This window comes from Apostichopus japonicus, chromosome 22, assembly GCF_037975245.1.
Source record: "Apostichopus japonicus isolate 1M-3 chromosome 22, ASM3797524v1, whole genome shotgun sequence".
Taxonomy (NCBI): domain Eukaryota; kingdom Metazoa; phylum Echinodermata; class Holothuroidea; order Aspidochirotida; family Stichopodidae; genus Apostichopus; species Apostichopus japonicus.
The window spans coordinates 25642075-25661393 of NC_092582.1; the positions used below are offsets into that span (position 1 = coordinate 25642075).

At 36.8% G+C, this 19319-nt stretch overlaps 1 protein-coding gene and 1 long non-coding RNA gene across 2 annotated transcripts in view; one reads left to right on the forward strand and one right to left on the reverse strand.

Annotated features, from left to right (window-relative positions):
• LOC139963705 (uncharacterized) overlaps positions 1 to 19319 on the forward strand; it is a 113801-nt gene that overhangs the window by 63492 nt on the left and 30990 nt on the right. The window lies entirely within an intron of this gene.
• Positions 5834 to 17896, reverse strand: LOC139963822 (ER degradation-enhancing alpha-mannosidase-like protein 3). The gene is given in 13 exon segments (XM_071965009.1): positions 5834 to 5957; positions 6474 to 6593; positions 7912 to 8030; positions 10152 to 10233; positions 11216 to 11351; positions 12047 to 12222; positions 12836 to 13004; positions 13450 to 13574; positions 13766 to 13849; positions 14793 to 14876; positions 15353 to 15478; positions 15965 to 16062; positions 17781 to 17896. Coding segments are annotated over 13 exon segments (1341 nt in total). The 5' UTR covers positions 17794 to 17896; the 3' UTR covers positions 5834 to 5948.

The window sequence follows — 19319 nt, forward strand, 5'->3', positions numbered from 1 at the left end:
CATATGAACACTTTTGAAAGATTAAAACTGAGTAAAGATAAGAAGGATACAATAAAACAAACCAAACTTGGAGAGGAGACCAACAAATGAGTTGACTTATGCTGGTTTAAGGGTAGCAGGGGCAACACAGATCAGAAAAAAAGTTCTTCTATATTTCAAGTTGACATGACAGTTTTGTGACCAAAATGTCTTTAATTGGGTAGGCTAGGCTTCTTTGCTTGATTTATTATAGTTGAGTGAAACCTAGATTCCTGCTTCACAACTGTATTCATAAGAAAGGTCGTACTAGGCCACAAAAATATAATGTGTTATTACATAGAAAAACTGCTGATATCTCACATACAGGCTTTGATTATGTGTCTTTGAGTGCATGTGTTTGTGTGTCTGTCTGTCTGTCTGTTACCTTTTACATCTATCTTTGATTGAAATGATTCTTGATGAATGAGCCCATTGGATAACGACGAGTCATAAATACATTGATTGATGACTATCTTAAATTATCAAATAAACTGTCCTTCCTACATAGCACCAAACCAAGCTATTTTAATCACAATTTAGTACACATAAGACATTGAGACATATACAAAACTAACTTATTTTGATGACAAATAATTTTACACAACACACTTCATGACACTCTCCTCGATAATAGATAATCTAAAATATACATCTTACATTATGCACCGTAAATAGAAGCGATGCTTAGTAATCACAAAGAACCTCAGAAATTTAGACATACTTAATATAAGAAGAGAATCATATTTGTGTGATGAGGTATGACTATTAGCAAAACAAAATAGACTTGGAAAACTCTATTGATACCAGATAAGTTAAACATCTCCATTTGCTAGTAAATGTGTTTATGGAAGTTTTAAACACACCTTCAGTGACTGCTGGTTCCTCTTCTCAGAGTGATTAAATATAGTAGCATGGCAAGAGTGCTAATACACTTACACAACTCCATGCTATAGGTACCTGTGAGTGCGATAGCAAGAGTGTTAATTCACTTACACAACTCCAGGCTATGGGTACCAGTGAGTACAACAGCAAGATTGCTAATACACTTACACAACTCCAGGCTATGGGTACCAGTGAGTACAATAGCAAGAGTGCTAATACACTTACACAACTCCAGGCCATGGGTACCAGTGAGTACAATAGCAAGAGTGCTAATTCACTTACACAACTCCAGGCTATGGGTACCAGTGAGTACAATAGCAAGAGTGATAATACACTTACACAACTCCAGGCTATGGGTACCAGTGAGTACAACAGCTAGAGTGCTAATACACTAACACAACTCCAGGCTATGGGTACCAGTGAGTACAACAGCTAGAGTGCTAATACACTTACACAACTCCAGGCTATGGGTACCAGTGAGTACAATAGCAAGAGTGCTAATTCACTTACACAACTCCAGGCTATGGGTACCAGTGAGTACAATAGCAAGAGTGATAATACACTTACACAACTCCAGGCTATGGGTACCAGTGAGTACAACAGCTAGAGTGCTAATACACTAACACAACTCCAGGCTATGGGTACCAGTGAGTACAACAGCTAGAGTGCTAATACACTTACACAACTCCAAGCTATGGGTACCAGTGAGTACAAAAGCTAGAGTGCTAATACACTTACACAACTCCAGGCTATGGGTATCAGTGAGTACAACAGCTAGAGTGCTAATACACTAACACAACTCCAGGCTATGGGTACCAGTGAGTACAACAGCTAGAGTGATAATACACTTACACAACTCCAAGCTATGGGTACCAGTGAGTACAATAGCAAGAGTGCTAATACACTTACACAACTCCAGGCTATGGGTACCAGTGAGTACAAAAGCAAGAGTGCTAATACACTAACACAACTACAGGCTATGGGTACCAGTGAGTACAACAGCTAGAGTGCTAATACATTAACACAACTACAGGCTATGGGTACCAGTGAGTACAATAGCAAGAGTACTAATACACTAACACAACTACAGGCTATGGGTACCAGTGAGTACAACAGCTAGAGTCCTAATACACTTGCACAGTTACTCTGTAGTGAATGGTTCATCCCTAACCAGATGTACAGTATTAAGATAGGTGATGCTTGACACCCAGAACACGAGTACCAGAGTAAGTACATTGCTCTTGGAATGTTATGTTAGGCGCTGATACACAACTCCACTATTAGAGTACCAATGCCAGTACAGAGTGACAGAGGGTGCTTAAAGGAGCGTTTCAGGGTTTGAAAATAGTTTAAAGCTGAATATCTTGGAAACGAGACGAGCTATAGAAACATTACCAACACTCATGTTGTTCTATTGACTATAGAAACATTACCAGCACTCATGTTGTTCTATTGACTATAGAAACATTACCAACACTCATGTTGTTCTATTGACTATAGAAACATTACCAACACTCATGTTGTTTTATTGACTATAGAAACATTACCAACACTCATGTTGTTCTATTGACTATAGAAACATTACCAACACTCATGTTGTTCTATTGATTATAGAAACATTACCAACACTCATGTTGTTCTATTGACTATAGAAACATTACCAGCACTCATGTTGTTCTATTGACTATAGAAACATTACCAACACTCATGTTGTTCTATTGACTATAGAAACATTACCAACACTCATGTTGTTCTATTGACTATAGAAACATTACCAACACTCATGTTGTTCTATTGACTATAGAAACATTACCAACACTCATGTTGTTTTATTGACTATAGAAACATTACCAACACTCATGTTGTTCTATTGACTATAGAAACATTACCAACACTCATGTTGTTCTATTGACTATAGAAACATTACCAACACTCATGTTGTTCTATTGACTATAGAAACATTACCAACACTCATGTTGTTCTTATTTACTGGACTAAAACATGTCAAGACTAAAGTCATCCTTTGATATCAACATACACTAAATCTACTTATTATTATATCCTTACAACTAATTAACCAACTAATTAACCAAACTTAAAATGAATTAAAACATGAATTGTTACAAGTCTTAAATATGTTTCCTTGGATAATTTCACAGGATAAATATAATAAGGATAACTATGAATAAAACATTTTATACAAAACACAGTTAAATTAACTAGTTAGATGAATTCGACCATGATTAATAGCTGTTACACATTGCATATTACCAAATCCTTTAAAGACCTCATTTCAACTAAAACATTTTTCAACGACAAAAAAATTCCCCTTTTCCCAATTTCTTCTGTAAACTAAGTCCAGAAAATTTATTAGCACCAAAATAAATTTAACAAAGATTTAAGTTAGATTAAGCAAAAGATGCAAGTTTTGGAAAAATAAATGGATTAATAAAGTTCAATCGAATGATCCAAAATACTTTGATACACACACCGTGTCGTCAAGATTGCAATATGTTTTTAATTTCACTTGTGATTAAAACAAAAATTGAATTTTGAAGTTCCTGCAATCCCAGGAAGTTTCTTGAATACAAGATGCTTACACAGGTGTAATACCATTTGTACTTAACCTCAGAACCATAAGAGCAGACGAGAATAGATGAATGGAATTGTATAGGACAGCTTCCTTATGAATATTATTATCATATTGATTAGTGTTGTTGCAATATAACCATATAGTGATAAATATATCCAGATGGGACATTGCTTGCAATATCCTTTGGAAAAGATTTGCCTGAGCAAAACACCACCCAATTTGAAGATTAAAAACGCAACAGAGTTTACTGGCAGCTAGTCAGTTCATTTTACAATCAAGCCTAACATCATATGATTATTCTACCAAAGGAACTCAGTATCAATCAATAAAACCAGAGATAACTTACAGCAAGAAAGTGCTATCGTTAAGTTACTGCCATATTATCTGCATTGGGTAAATGAAATATTCAATCCATTTGTTATGGATAATCCCATATCACAACAACACTATCATATATATAAATCGCAAAAGTATACAAATCTTATAACAGAAAAGATTGTTTGAACTCAATATTTTCAGTGAGTATTACAGAATAGTTTTAAATTACAGATAGAAACCTCAAAGGTTTGTAGAAGACTCCAGAGAGAAATTAACTTAAATTTGTGGGACACAAAACCTTTTGTATTGGAATTAATTAATAAGGATTATTCCAATGGTTGTTCCCAAACAGAGATTTTAATTAGAATGATGGTCTCCATTTATGTTAGAATATTACATAACAAATATATACATCCCAACAGAAAAGTTGACCTTTGACACGTCCAGTATTTAGTGGATGGAACCTATAGATTGAATCAATGGAACTAATCACAAAGTTTATTTTGAGATGGAGTATGTATGTATGTACGCGTGTATGTACGTGTGTATGTATGTATGTATGTAGCTCAGGTCGACAAAAATAAGGGTATGGAATATAAAAATGTTGGTTATGTTTAAAGAAAAGGTTATATTAATTATCTCCAAAACTGTTGTCTTTTAAACGAACACAAATTACACTCTTTATAATTTATTACTTTGTACTTTAATAAATAATATTAAAAAAGCGACTTTGCTGCCCTTTAACTCAACTCATTTAGGTTGATTATTTACATAACTTCATTGTGCCTGTGATGTAAAATTTCATTAAAAGTATATCCTATACCTTTCTATGTTCAAGTCTTACAACTCACTCTTTTAAACAATACTCAATACTTATTTTTTTCTTGTAAAATAATAATAATCATAGCTACATAATAAATTAATTTCACTGAGTAACTGTATTCCCCATCTTCAAATGACAACCATGAAAGTTTCTTCACAGATTCAACTTATTTGATAATATCAGCACTTGTCAAGGACAGCATATACATATATAACTCTATTCTTTCCGTTATCCATCATGATTTTTAATAAACTAGAACCATCCATTTAACACCATAATGGATTCCTTTAATTCATCCTAATCATCTTAATCAAAGTTAAAGCTCCTGTTTTTTATTCTCTACTGTTTTGTCAGTCCTCCTGTTCTCCTGGGAAGCTATATTCTCTTTATGTTGTCTGTTCAATTCTTCTCTGATCTCATCCCTCCGTTTCTGTAAAAGTTCGACTCTGCTGAGGGGTGCGGGGTCGCCCCCCGCCTCTCCCCTGGATGAAAGACCTACTGTATGCCTAGTTGTATCTGTTCTATCTTCTATACTTGACTGACTGCCAGTGTGTTCATCACCTTTGATTGCACTGTTGGGAACTCTGTCCACCTCGTTGACCGCTCCGCTATAATCTGGAATGGATGCGTCTTGGTTTGGATTCAGTTTTTGAAATGCATTTTGTATACTTTCTAGTTTCATAAATTCCTCTTGTATTTGTAATAAGACTAAATCCATGTCCTCGGGGGCTACTATACCCCCCACTGAGGTGCTCTCTAAGCCCCCATCCTTGGACCTCTGCTGGTCCTGCTGGTAAGTTCTCCCCTTATCCGAGGCCATATATTTGAAGAGTATTTTCTCCATCCTTAATTGCAGTTCCTGTGGACTGACCTTGGAATAGATCTCTCTCCCTTCTTCCAGTTTATTTTGGTGGTTGTTAACTAAATATAAATTGGCCTCCAGTCCTGCATACTGCAGTAAGTCTTGCACATTGTCAACGTTCACCAAGACTTTGTCGGGTTTACTAGTCTGTTTGCTGCCCTCTTTTATCACTGCAGGGCCCTCATCTTGCAATGCATCTGCAGTGATGCTGCCCTCACTGAGTTTTATTTCAGCCAGTTCCACCTCATCAGGCATCATACCTCCCTGAGATGTGCTGTCTGTAGGTTGACGAGGTAGAGTGGTCTGTAACTCCTTACTCTGAGGTCCTCCAGAGGGGATAGCTGCACCTCCGTCATCTTGTTGGTAATATCTGGCATCTGGTGTGCCCACATTAGCCCTCACTGGTGCAATTCCCAGACGCTCGTCCATTTGCAGCTGTATGTCGAGGATGTTTATCTCATCTGTAAGGGTTGACGTTTAAAAAAAATGATATATTTGGAGCGTTACTGCCATGCTTTATTGTTTGAAATGAGTAAAAGAGAACATAGTTTGTAGGGGAGGGGGGAGGGGCTATAAATAACTTGATATTCAACATTTCACAATTTTTCAAGCTTTCTACACCAGTCGTTTTCAAAGAAATGTTGATATCTTCAAAGTGTCATATCTCCTTAACAGGGCATGCTATCATGGTAGTTTCTTCACTGTTTTTTTTTTTTTGTCTTTTTGTGCTCTTTCATACAAAATAGACATGTCAAACACCTGAACCAATCCTTTAAAGAAGCAGGGATATCTGATGTCATATTTGATCATTTAGTCATATCTGGTCAATTCCATTACTTCATAACAGGTATGAGACAATTGTTCTTGTATCTACTCCTGACTGATGGGATCTGTCTAGTGATATTAATAATGACACCAGGGCCATCTGATGGGTGTCTTCAGTCATTCAATTACTGGAAGATAGTAATAATTGTTACCTTTTCAATAAACATACAATTTCCTCGCTGGGCCATCACTATTCTGCCTTGTACTTGATCTTTGTTCACCTCCTCTGTGCAGCCATGGAAAGGATTGGCTTGTACTAATGATCCAAGGATCTGTCAAAAATGAAAATAAAATATTTAAATCAATAAACAAAATCCTTAAAATGTAATTCAATCCCATAAGGTTTTACTCATCAAACTTTGTAACATGTCTATCTATAGGAGAACTGTTTAACTATTGTATGTATGTATGTATGTATGTATATGTGATCTTCCCGCAAGCAGGAACTCGCGAAAGAAGCCATGGAGGCTTATAGACTCGCAAGCTGACCGAAGCCAATCTCTCGGCACACATCCATTTAACGTCCATGTCAGGAAATTGTTATTGAACAACACCCTTGCCAGACGACACACATTGCTGTCGTCGGGGAATCGAACCGGGGATCTCATGACTGGGAGACGCCGGCGTTAACCACTAGGCTATACGCTCCGCATATTAACGCAATATAACAATAGTAGAGGTCTACATATAAGTAAAGGTCTAACCAAGTCTCAGGATTAACAAATATGTCACGCAGAGCAAGTGAAAATAAACACATCGGTCAAACTTCCATTCTGATTTTTTGCTTTGTTGCCAAATGTGATGTGAAGCACACATCATTGAAATGTAATGCATATATCCTAGAAATGTGATGCATATATCCTTGAAATATCATACAGCTACTGATTGATGTCATGCTGTTCAGGTTTGATGGCCATCAGTATTATCATACAGCTACTGATTGATGTCATGCTGTTCAGGTTTGATGGCCATCAGTATAATCATACAGCTACTGATTGATGTCATTGTGTTCAGGTTTGATGGCCATCAGTATAACCATACAGCTACTGATTGATGTCATGCTGTTCAGGTTCGATGGCCATCAGTATTATCATACAGCTACTGATTGATGTCATGCTGTTCAGGTTTGATGGCCATCAGTATATCATACAGCTACTGATTGATGTCATGCTGTTCAGGTTTGATGGCCATCAGTATTATCATACAGCTACTGATTGATGTCATGCTGTTCAGGTTTGATGGCCATCAGTATTATCATACAGCTACTGATTGATGTCATGCTGTTCAGGTTTGATGGCCATCAGTATATCATACAGCTACTGATTGATGTCATGCTGTTCAGGATTGATGGCCATCAGTATTATCATACAGCTACTGATTGATGTCATGCTGTTCAGGTTTGATGGCCATCAGTATATCATACAGCTATTGATTGATGTCATGCTGTTCAGGTTTGATGGCCATCAGTATATCATACAGCTACTGATTGATGTCATGCTGTTCAGGTTTGATGGCCATCAGTATATCATACAGCTACTGATTGATGTCATGCTGTTCAGGTTTGATGGCCATCAGTATTATCATACTCACCGCTTGTTTTTTACTGCCGTCAAGGTCTGCCCCAAACTGTGCCGGGCCGGCGGCCAGGACAATGTTTCTCAGTAGATCAGGTGAGATTATTTGAACTACTCGTGGATGATAGTCAACATCTGTCAGATAAAATAAAATACCTCAATATATTTAAAGAGACTTCATTTTATTATGAAAACAAAAACCCACCATTCAAAATCTATACTTTTCCTGATTGATGATACTGATAACAAACTATTCTGTTTGAAAATGTTTAAGAGAGGGAGAGGAGGTATAATTTTGGTTTCTCTCTAAGATTACAACCTGCTAAAGTTATTATAATATAACGATATGTATATATTCCGCTGCAGTAATTGTGGTTGTTAATGTAAATTACCATAGAGTACTGACAATTAATACAAATTCACAAATGGAGACTGAAAGTTCAGTATGTAAATAGTTCTCTTCCTGGAGCAATTCAGAAATATTACAGATAGTTGGTTAGAGTTCCAGAGATGTCTGTTGTTTTTATTACCCAATCCAGGCAGATTCACTTGAGCCAAACCTACATTTGATGTTGAAATTTGCCACAATTGTCGGATAATTTTTCTCGACTTTGAAAAGAAAGTTAAGGTGACTAAAAACTCAACTTGTTAATTTTGATAATCCAGAAGAATCTCGGTGAGAATGTTGACGGTAGTTGTCAACTTCAAAGTGCGAAAATAATAAAACATTCCATTCAATTACTGGAAATCAACATTTGACTAAATGAGACTAAATTGTTTGTATCTCTCTATTTGTGAGCAACAATATGGTTTTAATAACAAAGATATCTGAGTCATATTAATGAGGAGTAGGATTTACTCTCAGCTTGCTGTGTTTTTGGTTATTACAATAATCTCCTGCATAAACTTCATTCCATATGGTTGTAATAACATCGATATCTGAGTCACATTAATGAGGAGTAGGACTTACTCTCAGCTTGCTGTGTTTTTGGTTATTACAATAATCTCCTGCATAAACTTAATTCCATATGGTTGTAATAACATAGATATCTGAGTCACATTAATGAGGAGTAGGACTTACTCTCAGCTTGCTGTGTTTTTGGTTATTACAATAATCTCCTGCATAAACCTCATTCCATATGGTTGTAATAACATAGATATCTGAGTCACATTAATGAGGAGTAGGACTTACTCTCAGCTTGCTGTGTTTTGGTTATATCAATAATCTCCTGCATAAACCTCATTCCATATGGTTGTAATAACATAGATATCTGAGTCACATTAATGAGGAGTAGGACTTACTCTCAGCTTGCTGTGTTTTGGTTATTTCAGTAATCTCCTGCATAAACTTAATTCCATATGGTTGTAATAACATAGATATCTGAGTCACATCAATGAGGAGTAGGACTTACTCTCAGCTTGCTGTGTTCTGGTTATTTCAATAATCTCCATATGGTTGTAATAACAAAGATATCTGAGTCATATTAATGAGGAGTAGGACTTACTCTCAGCTTGCTGTGTTTTGGTTATTTCAATAATCTCCTGCATAAACCTCATTCCATATGGTTGTAATAACATAGATATCTGAGTCACATTAATGAGGAGTAGGACTTACTCTCAGCTTGCTGTGTTTTGGTTATATCAATAATCTCCTGCATAAACCTCATTCCATATGGTTGTAATAACATAGATATCTGAGTCACATTAATGAGGAGTAGGACTTACTCTCAGCTTGCTGTGTTTTGGTTATTTCAATAATCTCCTGCATAAACTTAATTCCATATGGTTGTAATAACATAGATATCTGAGTCACATCAATGAGGAGTAGGACTTACTCTCAGCTTGCTGTGTTCTGATTATTTCAATAATCTCCTGCATAAACCTCATTCCATATGGTTGTAATAACATAGATATCTGAGTCACATTAATGAGGAGTAAGACTTACTCTCAGCTTGCTGTGTTTTGGTTATTTCAATAATCTCCTGCATAAACTTAATTCCATATGGTTGTAATAACATAGATATCTGAGTCACATTAATGAGTAGGACTTACTCTCAGCTTGCTGTGTTTTGGTTATTTCAATAATCTCCTGCATAAACTTAATTCCATATGGTTGTAATAACAAAGATATCTGAGTCATATTAATGAGGAGTAGGACTTACTCTCAGCTTGCTGTGTGATCTGCTCATAAAAGCCATTCCATATGGTTGTAATAACATAGATATCTGAGTCACATTAATGAGGAGTAAGACTTACTCTCAGCTTGCTGTGTTTTGGTTATTTCAATAATCGCCTGCATAAACTTCATTCCTTCTTCTGCAGCTGCTGGTGTTTCAGCCTTGAGAAGCAAAAAGAAAAGATACAGAGATGACCAAGCAGATCTCACACCCCCAGGAAAGTTATACAATGCTAGACAGGACCCCAGAGCTCAAAATAGGTCCCCAACAGTGATAGGGCCAGGCAAAATGCTAGACAGGAACCCAGAGCTCAAAATAGGTCCCCAACAGTGATAGGACCAGGCAAAATGCTAGACAGGGACCCAGAGCTCAAAATAGGTCCCCAACAGTGCTAAATAGGACCAGGCACAATGCTAGACAGGACCCCAGAGCTCAAAATAGGTCCCCAACATTGCTAAATAGGACCAAACACAATGCTAAACAGGACCCCAGAGCTCAAAATAGGTCTCCAACAGTGCTTAATAGGACCAAGCACAATGCTAAACAGGAACCCAGAGCTCAAAATAGGTCCCCAACAGTGCTAAATAGGACCAGGCACAATGCTAGACAGGACCCCAGAGCTCAAAATAGGTCCCCAACAGTGCTGAATAGGACCAAGCACAATGCTAGACAGGACCCCAGAGCTCATAATAGGTCCCCAACAGTGCTAAATAGGACCAGGCACAATGCTAGACAAAAACCCAGAGCTCAAAATAGGTAACAGTGCTGAATAGGACCAGGCACAATGCTAGACAGGACCCCAGAGCTCAAAATAGGTCCCTAACAGTGCTGAATAGGACCAGGCACAATGCTAGACAGGAACCCAGAGCTCAAAATAGGTCTCCAGCAGTGCTAAATAGGACCAGGCACAATGCTAGACAAAAACCCAGAGCTCAAAATAGGTCCCCAACAGTGCTGAATAGGACCAGGGGAAATTAACTACATACAGTGTTTGAATCTGAATGGAACGTTTCTGTAGAGCTCCAAACATGTGAAATTACATGGAAGACTGGTTCTAAGTGTAACACCCGCCCACCATGTTACAAAACTGGTCCCTTTATTTACTGAGGACTGGTCCATAATAATAGGCCTGTAATGACTCACCTTGGAAGCACTGTGCATTAATTGTACCCGTCCATCGTCTAGAGTAACTAGCTGGATCCCCATCTTACCCAGCTGATGCATGTGTTCACTGTTGCCAGGTACAAACTCTGAAGCTTTTAATCGAGGTTTGGACGGCCTGCAAGAGGAATGAGATGATTATAATCTCATGCTCTTTAATTTTGTCCATTAATTAGTCTTATATCTTCCTCCATTTCATATTCATTTCAACACAGTAGTACAGTACAGTAACTGTACCATACAGCACAGTAGTACAGTAACTGTGTACCATACAACACAGTAGTACAGTGACTGTGTACCATACAACACAGTAGTACAGTAACTGTGTGCCATACAACACAGTAGTACAGTAACTGTGTGCCATACAACACAGTAGTACAGTAACTGTGTGCCATACAACACAGTAGTACAGTAACTGTGTGCCATACAACACAGTAGTACAGTAACTGTGTACCATACAACACAGTAGTACAGTAACTGTACCATACAACACAGAAGTACAGTAACTGTACCATACAACACAGTAGTACAGTAACTGTGTGCCATACAACACAGTAGTACAGTAACTGTGTGCCATACAACACAGTAGTACAGTGACTGTGTGCCATACAACACAGTAGTACAGTAACTGTGTGCCATACAACACAGAAGTACAGTGACTGTGTGCCATACAACACAGTAGTACAGTAACTGTGTGCCATACAACACAGTTGTCAAACCCCTGGCATAATGAATATTTAAGTTTCACCAATGAATGAACAGCAAAACAATATCAAATCAATAAATATGCAAATCATTTCAAAGATAACTTACTTATTGCTGATCTCTGTTTCTTTGTTGGAAGATGGACAACTTGTAGATTGTAAACTAGGCAAGGAATCCCTTACAGCGGCAGAATATAGCTTACCAGATGGAATATGAAATTCATGACTGGGGCAGGACCATTCAGAATTAGTAGGAGGAGAATCCTTCGAGGGACTAAAGTGGGACTGTAAGAAGAGACAGAAGGTCTGACTTAATATAACATGCAAACGGAATAACAAACAAACTTGCAAGTTAGTATATACACTTTCTTACAAAACTTCAAAGCTCATATCACATTATCAAACCTAATTTTTAAAAGTTGGGGGGGGGGGGGGTGAGGGGTTGATACTTTTCTTTGACATTGTGTTTTGCATGATATTTTGCCTTCACAAAATATCAATTCCCTTTAATTTCCTTTTCCAAAAACAATCTGGCAAAATTATAAAACACAAACTCTCTTTTCTATGAAATCATAAAACGTTTTTTTTTAAAGTTTCCTATCATGTGATTGACTCACCCATGAACTAATAATTAGTACAAACGATTAATTAATCAATCAAATTTTGGCAAGGCTGAACCTCTATCGACTGAAGCTCATTTCTATTTTTACGATCATCATCATTTCTTCAAATTACTTTACGTTTTAGCGAAATTCTTACATCACCATAATCCAAGCTACATTTTTTTTAACTATGTTTAATCTTTTTAACGTTTTTCACAACAAAATATACCCAAGAGAGAGTAATAATACCAATACGACAAGTACAAGATATGAAAGCAAACAGGTTGAATACTTACAGCCATATGGGTTGTGGTGCTGTTCACTTTATAATTAGCTAAGGTCAGAGGTAGGAGGTGGGCCTCTGCAGTAAATAGATAGTCATCAATTGGTAGCACTAAGTCCTGAGGCTCAGAGAATAGGAGGAAGAGGTACTTGAAGGTTTCTGCTAAAACAAAAGAATCCATCCTGACGGGGGAAAAAAGAAGAATTTAAATAAATAATTGCTTACTTTAATATCTTTACAATTTCAGATCTGCTGGAAGAATTGTTAGAAATATGGTCAATTTTCCCCTTCTGCTATTTACAAATTGAAGTGACAAATTTAAAGAGAATTTATGTATCCAGGAGAAACCATGAAATATTCCGATATCAGTCCAAAAAGGTGGTTGTTGGACCAAACTGTTACAACTTTCAAATATTTCCTGTGAATTAAAATTCTTGGCTGCATAAAATTATCAACATTGGCTATACATTGTAGGTATTAAACAATTATTCACTTCCTTACTAATCTTTTCTGTACCTTTTACTTGAACTCTCATAATTATATTTAAATATTATTAAACAGAAATGCACCCTACCACTAAACTAGATTAAATTAGTAGTAAGCTGTTCACATGGGCAGGGTACCAACCTGTCTTCGTGACTTCCAGTTCGGACATCCTAGATTCCAGCAAACCCGCATGGTACCCTAGCGTACTTCTGTAAGCTGTCCATAACATCTCTACCAACCTCTAGGTAGTGAGGGTCGTTAGTGGACTGAAGAATAAGATGAAAAAAAGAAACATTAATCAAACAATAAGAAATGTAGAGCTCGTGAATACTGTTAACAATGTCAGTCACAATCTACTAACCATCTGGAATAATGTGCATGCAGTAAGATGGCCACTTTCACTCAGGTAGGTGTTAAGGATTCAACAAATGGAGGCTGATATTAAACATTAACTCACCTTGTAAAGAAAGTAGGTACTCTCCACAAACTCTGGCCGCAAGGCATGCTGACCCCAGTATACATCGTATTCAGGGGTGAATGCCTGCCAAATAAGATTAAAAAACTCTTGTATGGTCTCAATCGGATAGTGTTCAAGATGTGTCCTATTGGGACATTTAGAGCACACAACAGAGAAAAACAATACAGGGACAAGGTTATAAATAGTCTTAACAAGTCAAATGAAAATGATTTTAAATAGGATTAATAGCCACTGTTTAAAGGTTAATGGCTCACACCAAACAATGCTAGTCACAGGGAACACCTTAAATGTGTATAAGTTTACATGGCAATGTTTTAGGTTTACCATAAGATGGCTAAAAGTTGTCCCTGTTATCAACTGCCAAACAGCTTTATTGCGTTGAAACTTGTCAAATTGTGCATCAACTTGCTAACTTCTAAAGAGTACAGTGGCATGTGAGGTAATGAGGGAAACCATTTGGAAGGCCAGAAAGACCAGCCATGATTTAAAGAAATTTCAAACAGTTTGGTCCCAAACTAACTATAACTTTCAAATGATTTGGGCAAAACTTTCACAAGACTAGATACTAAAGTCACAGAAAAAATGGAGTCCATTATCTAGTCACATTTCAATTTAAATGATGATGAAAATATTAATTATGTGAAAATTTGTTGAAAATTTCCACTTTGAAAATTGTTGTGTTTTCAACAAAAACATAAATTTGAAAATTGTTGTTTGAAAGTTGAAATTTTCCACTTTGTTTTTTACATGTGACTAATATTTTATGAGAGAAGGGTGACAATTTTTAAGAATTGAAGGTGTTCACATAGGTCTTCATTATTAGAATTTTGTTAGGTGAAAACCATCTGGAAGTGTGTCTTCGTTTCATCAAATGCAGTATTCAACTTCAATGATGCTATGTTATGTTGGAAAAATTGCTGGAAATTGGCAACAAGATGCAAAACTGCTACACTAAATTGGTTGTTTCTTAGAATCTGAGAAATAAAGACAAATCCTGTTTTCTAACCTCTGGAAGAAATTTATGTCTTTGCGTGACCTGGTAGAGCATTTCATGCGTTTTAATGGCAGGACCTATGTCACCAAATAGCACCTGCGAGAGAACAAAATATTTAGATCAAATGAAATAAAGAAAGTATAAAACCTGTCCTTGCATCAACTTTTTCGGAGTCTAGTGAACAATTCAAAGGAAATAACAAAGATACTACAAAACACATCAATTACTAAGTCTGTCAAAATCACAGCAGAATATAACTACTTTCATATTTGTGGGACACAAACTGTTCTGGATCCATTAATCGGTTCATACGTCATAAATTGTAAGCACTCATATGGTAGACACATCTCTAGGTAAGGTTGAGGACTACCAAATTATTTAGGAATATTACACAACATAATCAGAATGATCATAATGACATTGGCAACACACTTATATTACTAATGAGAAACATCCTGGCCATAGAGGGTGCAGTGCACAAATGTAACCCTGCCTGTATTAATTTCACAGGCCAATGACTGACACTTTAGGAATCTTATTAATGGTATCCTACCATGATAATGAAGACTTACCTGAAGTCCAGGCCAAAATGCAAAGAGAGCATCCATAAAGTTCCTAGATTTTGACTGAGGCCTGTGCATATGAACATCAATGAAGTTTGGTCCTTTGTTGATGTATGTCATTATAGCATCATAATGCTGCAAGAGAAAGAAGATACAACACCACCTTGATAAACAATATACATAGAGAAGTAAAACTATGTGATGGCACACACTGATAATGGAATGGCACAAATGGATCATAAAATGGTTCAAGCAGTTTTTGAGTTAATGGTACATAATGGAATGGTATACATAGGTAATGAGATGTAACAAACAGATCATGGGACAGAATAAGATCAAAGAGTATAACAGCCAGATCATAGGACGATATAGCTATTATGCAAGATGCCATGGCAACAGAAAGAACCTATGATATCCTTGTCTTTAAATTTAAACTATTCCTCCTTATTTGAAGTAAAAACCTGCATAGTCAAGAAAATGTTAAATGTAACCAGATTTTAATGATGAATATCCTCAACATAAACCAAATCAAGCCCAGAATCTCATTAAATCTTCCTATGAAATTTTGTTTTTCATATTTTTTGTAGCTTTCCAAATATTTGCCAATAAAATGAGACTTACTGTAGAGAATCGTTCATAGTATCCATCGTCACCGAGGAGGATGTAACCTTTAAGAAGATATTCATAGTAGGAGTCGATGCCAGCACCAACTCCACTATCTGTAAACCAAGGACAAAACATTCAAAGTATTATATTATAAGTTGAAGTGACATATGTTTGAAATAAGTCTGCCCTTAAAAGTCTTTATGAAGCATAAATTTCCCTACCATATAATTTGTCCTTTGTCAACAGTGCCCCCTCCCCCCCCCCCACCACAGCTGGTTCCTGTCAACTAGGGTTTGTCATATAGTGTTGCTTTACCTGTTGAATATTTATTAGATGACATCAGTTATGTCATCAACTCCAGTATGCCTTTGCATTGAACACATAGTTTGCTGTTGATTATTTCACAGTAATAATAGTTATACCACACAAACCTCGTTCATCTTTACTTTGTTCTGCCTCGACACGCTCAGAAACTCTTTCCGCCGGAATAAGAATTTTTTCATGTCTATTCCACAAAATTCATTGTGCTATGATCAACATAAGATATATATACTATAATACGGTTTTAATTCAGTCACAATTGCAGCCAAGGGCGGCGGAAGCACTTTTAATCTGGGGGGGCACCAACATCGAAGGGCACTTTGCAGAAATTCGATTGGACTGATGCAGCCTGATTTTTAGTACCCTTATAACTCTTATTGTATTATCTTATTTGCGTATACACATCACTCCATCAACGCCACCACCCCCCACCCCCCCCCCCCTCAAGAAAACAATGCATACTAGCACTGCAATATCTAATGTGCAAATTGGGAAAGAAGGAAAAAGACAAAATGAGGTGAAATCATTATAAAGTCCAAGTCCCTGCACACGCGATCGATACATGCATGAAAGCAAATGAAATATGTCAAAATACTGAAAGAAAATTAATTTTCTATGTGTTTTTCAATGGTTAAACTGGTATTATTATGGTCATTATTATTGTAACGACTTTTCCAATAATTCTAACCAATTTGGAAGGGTTATAACACGGCAAATGATTGTATGTTATTGGCATGCGATGTAATAACCAACGCATGCCTATATGATATGCACATTAAGATGTTGAACGCGCGCGTAGCGCGCGAAAAATTTTGGTAATATTTTTCGGGCAAGTCGTTACAGCCCCCCCCCCCCCCCCAAATCAAATTGGGCTCCTACGCCTGTGGTAGTAAACATTTAAAAATTCCCGAAATATTTGATTCGACGTGGGTTTCGCTTTGTAAACTCTTTTTTTATTTAGAAATTTTTATGTAGAAAAAGGGCACATTTTTAACCTGAGGAAAAGTGGGGGAGCACGTGCCCCCTGTGCCCCCCCGGTTCCGCCGCCCTTGATTGCAGCCTACCACAGAACTTACTCCTCCTAACCCAATCTCCTGTATGAATATTTATGACAAATTCAACAAGAGCATCAATGACACAGTATCTCAATACTGGAAGTTCTAATTTTGATTTCTAGTTTCATATCTTTGCTCTGTCTCTACAATTATCAATATCAATCATGGTACAACAAATACAGAACTTGCATTTACGCTACTTTGCCACGAAAAGTCTCTGCAGGTTACACTTCATCCTGCGAGTGTTGCCTTTAGCGCCCATTGCCTGTTTGTGGAGAGAACGGCGTTGCAAGGTTTAGTAATGTCATAGAATATTTAAGATTGTTTCTTATGTGGTATCCTTCATCTTGGGTCAGTCTCTGTTGGACTTTTTGTTCATATAGTTTATGATGTATCAGGTTCCTAGACATCAATCAGCTTATCTTTGTGATAAATTGAAAAGTATTTCTGCATACCTGAAATGTACATCTTATGTAGGAACTTCTTGTTAATTTTTCTTCACACTGCATGGTGAATATGAATGCACGATTTAGTGCAAAAGAATATAACAGGAATGTGTTTTTTCAAGGTTAATCAAACTTTATTGAATGAAGGCAATGAATGAAATGGCGTGAAAAGTACTGAATTAAATTAAGAAGTCCAAAGAGTTACAGTATCCCAAGTGTCCACATAGGAGAATCCAACCTGCAGATGCAGAAAGAGTCCTGAAAATGAAAGAAAACAAAAACAAATGTTAACAGAACGTTGGATAATAGGAGACAATATATAAAGTCACATGACGAATGACTTCACATTGCTTTTAAATGCAACAAGCCCATATTACATAACACGTTGTAGTGGAACTTGTAAATGCATTTTCTCTCTGAAAATGACAGAAACATACAGCATTACAGGGTGAAGAACTTCGTAACAAAGTGAAATAGGCACATGCACAACCAAAAGCCAAAAAAAAAAATTAACTGCAATATGAATTCACAAACAAAAGAATACTGCCAAAATGCATTGCAAACACTGTACAAAAATTTGGTGCACACTGATCCATTGGGCAAAGTATAGAACCAATGTTCACTTGTCACGGACTCGACCAACCTGTAATGTAGCCTACAGTGACTTTATCCAGAATTAGCAGGTAGGCCTATATATTGGGGTACACCGGATAAAATCACACAAGGGTAAAACTATACTTAGTACTAACCAGAGCCGCCCAAGGCAGTACTTTTTTTAATATAAGCTCATTTAATTTTCAAGTACTATTATATGTATTGTTAAGGCTTCATAATTGACGCACCCCCAAAATTGACGCACCTTCAATTATTACTAGCAACGATACAGCAAACCACCTAAACTTTAAATTAAGCAGTCAAGCAGAATTACATATTAGGCCTAGGCTACATGAGTTTGAATCCATTTCAGCTGTATGCTCACCAAATTGAGGTATTTTTTAAGCTTATAACACCCTCCCCCCAGTTTTGCACGTTTTTTGGTCATTTGGAAATCTTACATCCTAAAAATAACCAACATTACCTCAATATGATAACACATACTCTCTGGGACCTGACCTGTCTGAGCTTAGAGGCTCAGAGCATAGTAAACAGCATCTAAAGTCAATGGATGTACACTAAGGCCTACACTACAGTTACAGCAGCTTATCGACAATGTGTCAATTTAGGGGTATGAAAGAACTTGACAGAGCAGACATTTTGTGGTCAAATTCTGCTCAATTGTATGGTGCATAAGCACAGAACCTTAAATATTTTGGGATCATAACATTTCTGACGAACTACACATATGAAAAACACATACAGTTGAGTGATTTGGATTTTTCCTTGATAGACATCGTTGATGATATTAAGTGCGTCAATTATGAGCCCACCATGCTACATGTAATGCAAACATGCCCTACCTTAGTATTTATACTAGCCGCACTTTAGTTGAGCCTTCTTACTTCAAGATTTTCTCAGTCGCCCAAAATATGCTATGATCAATCAATACAA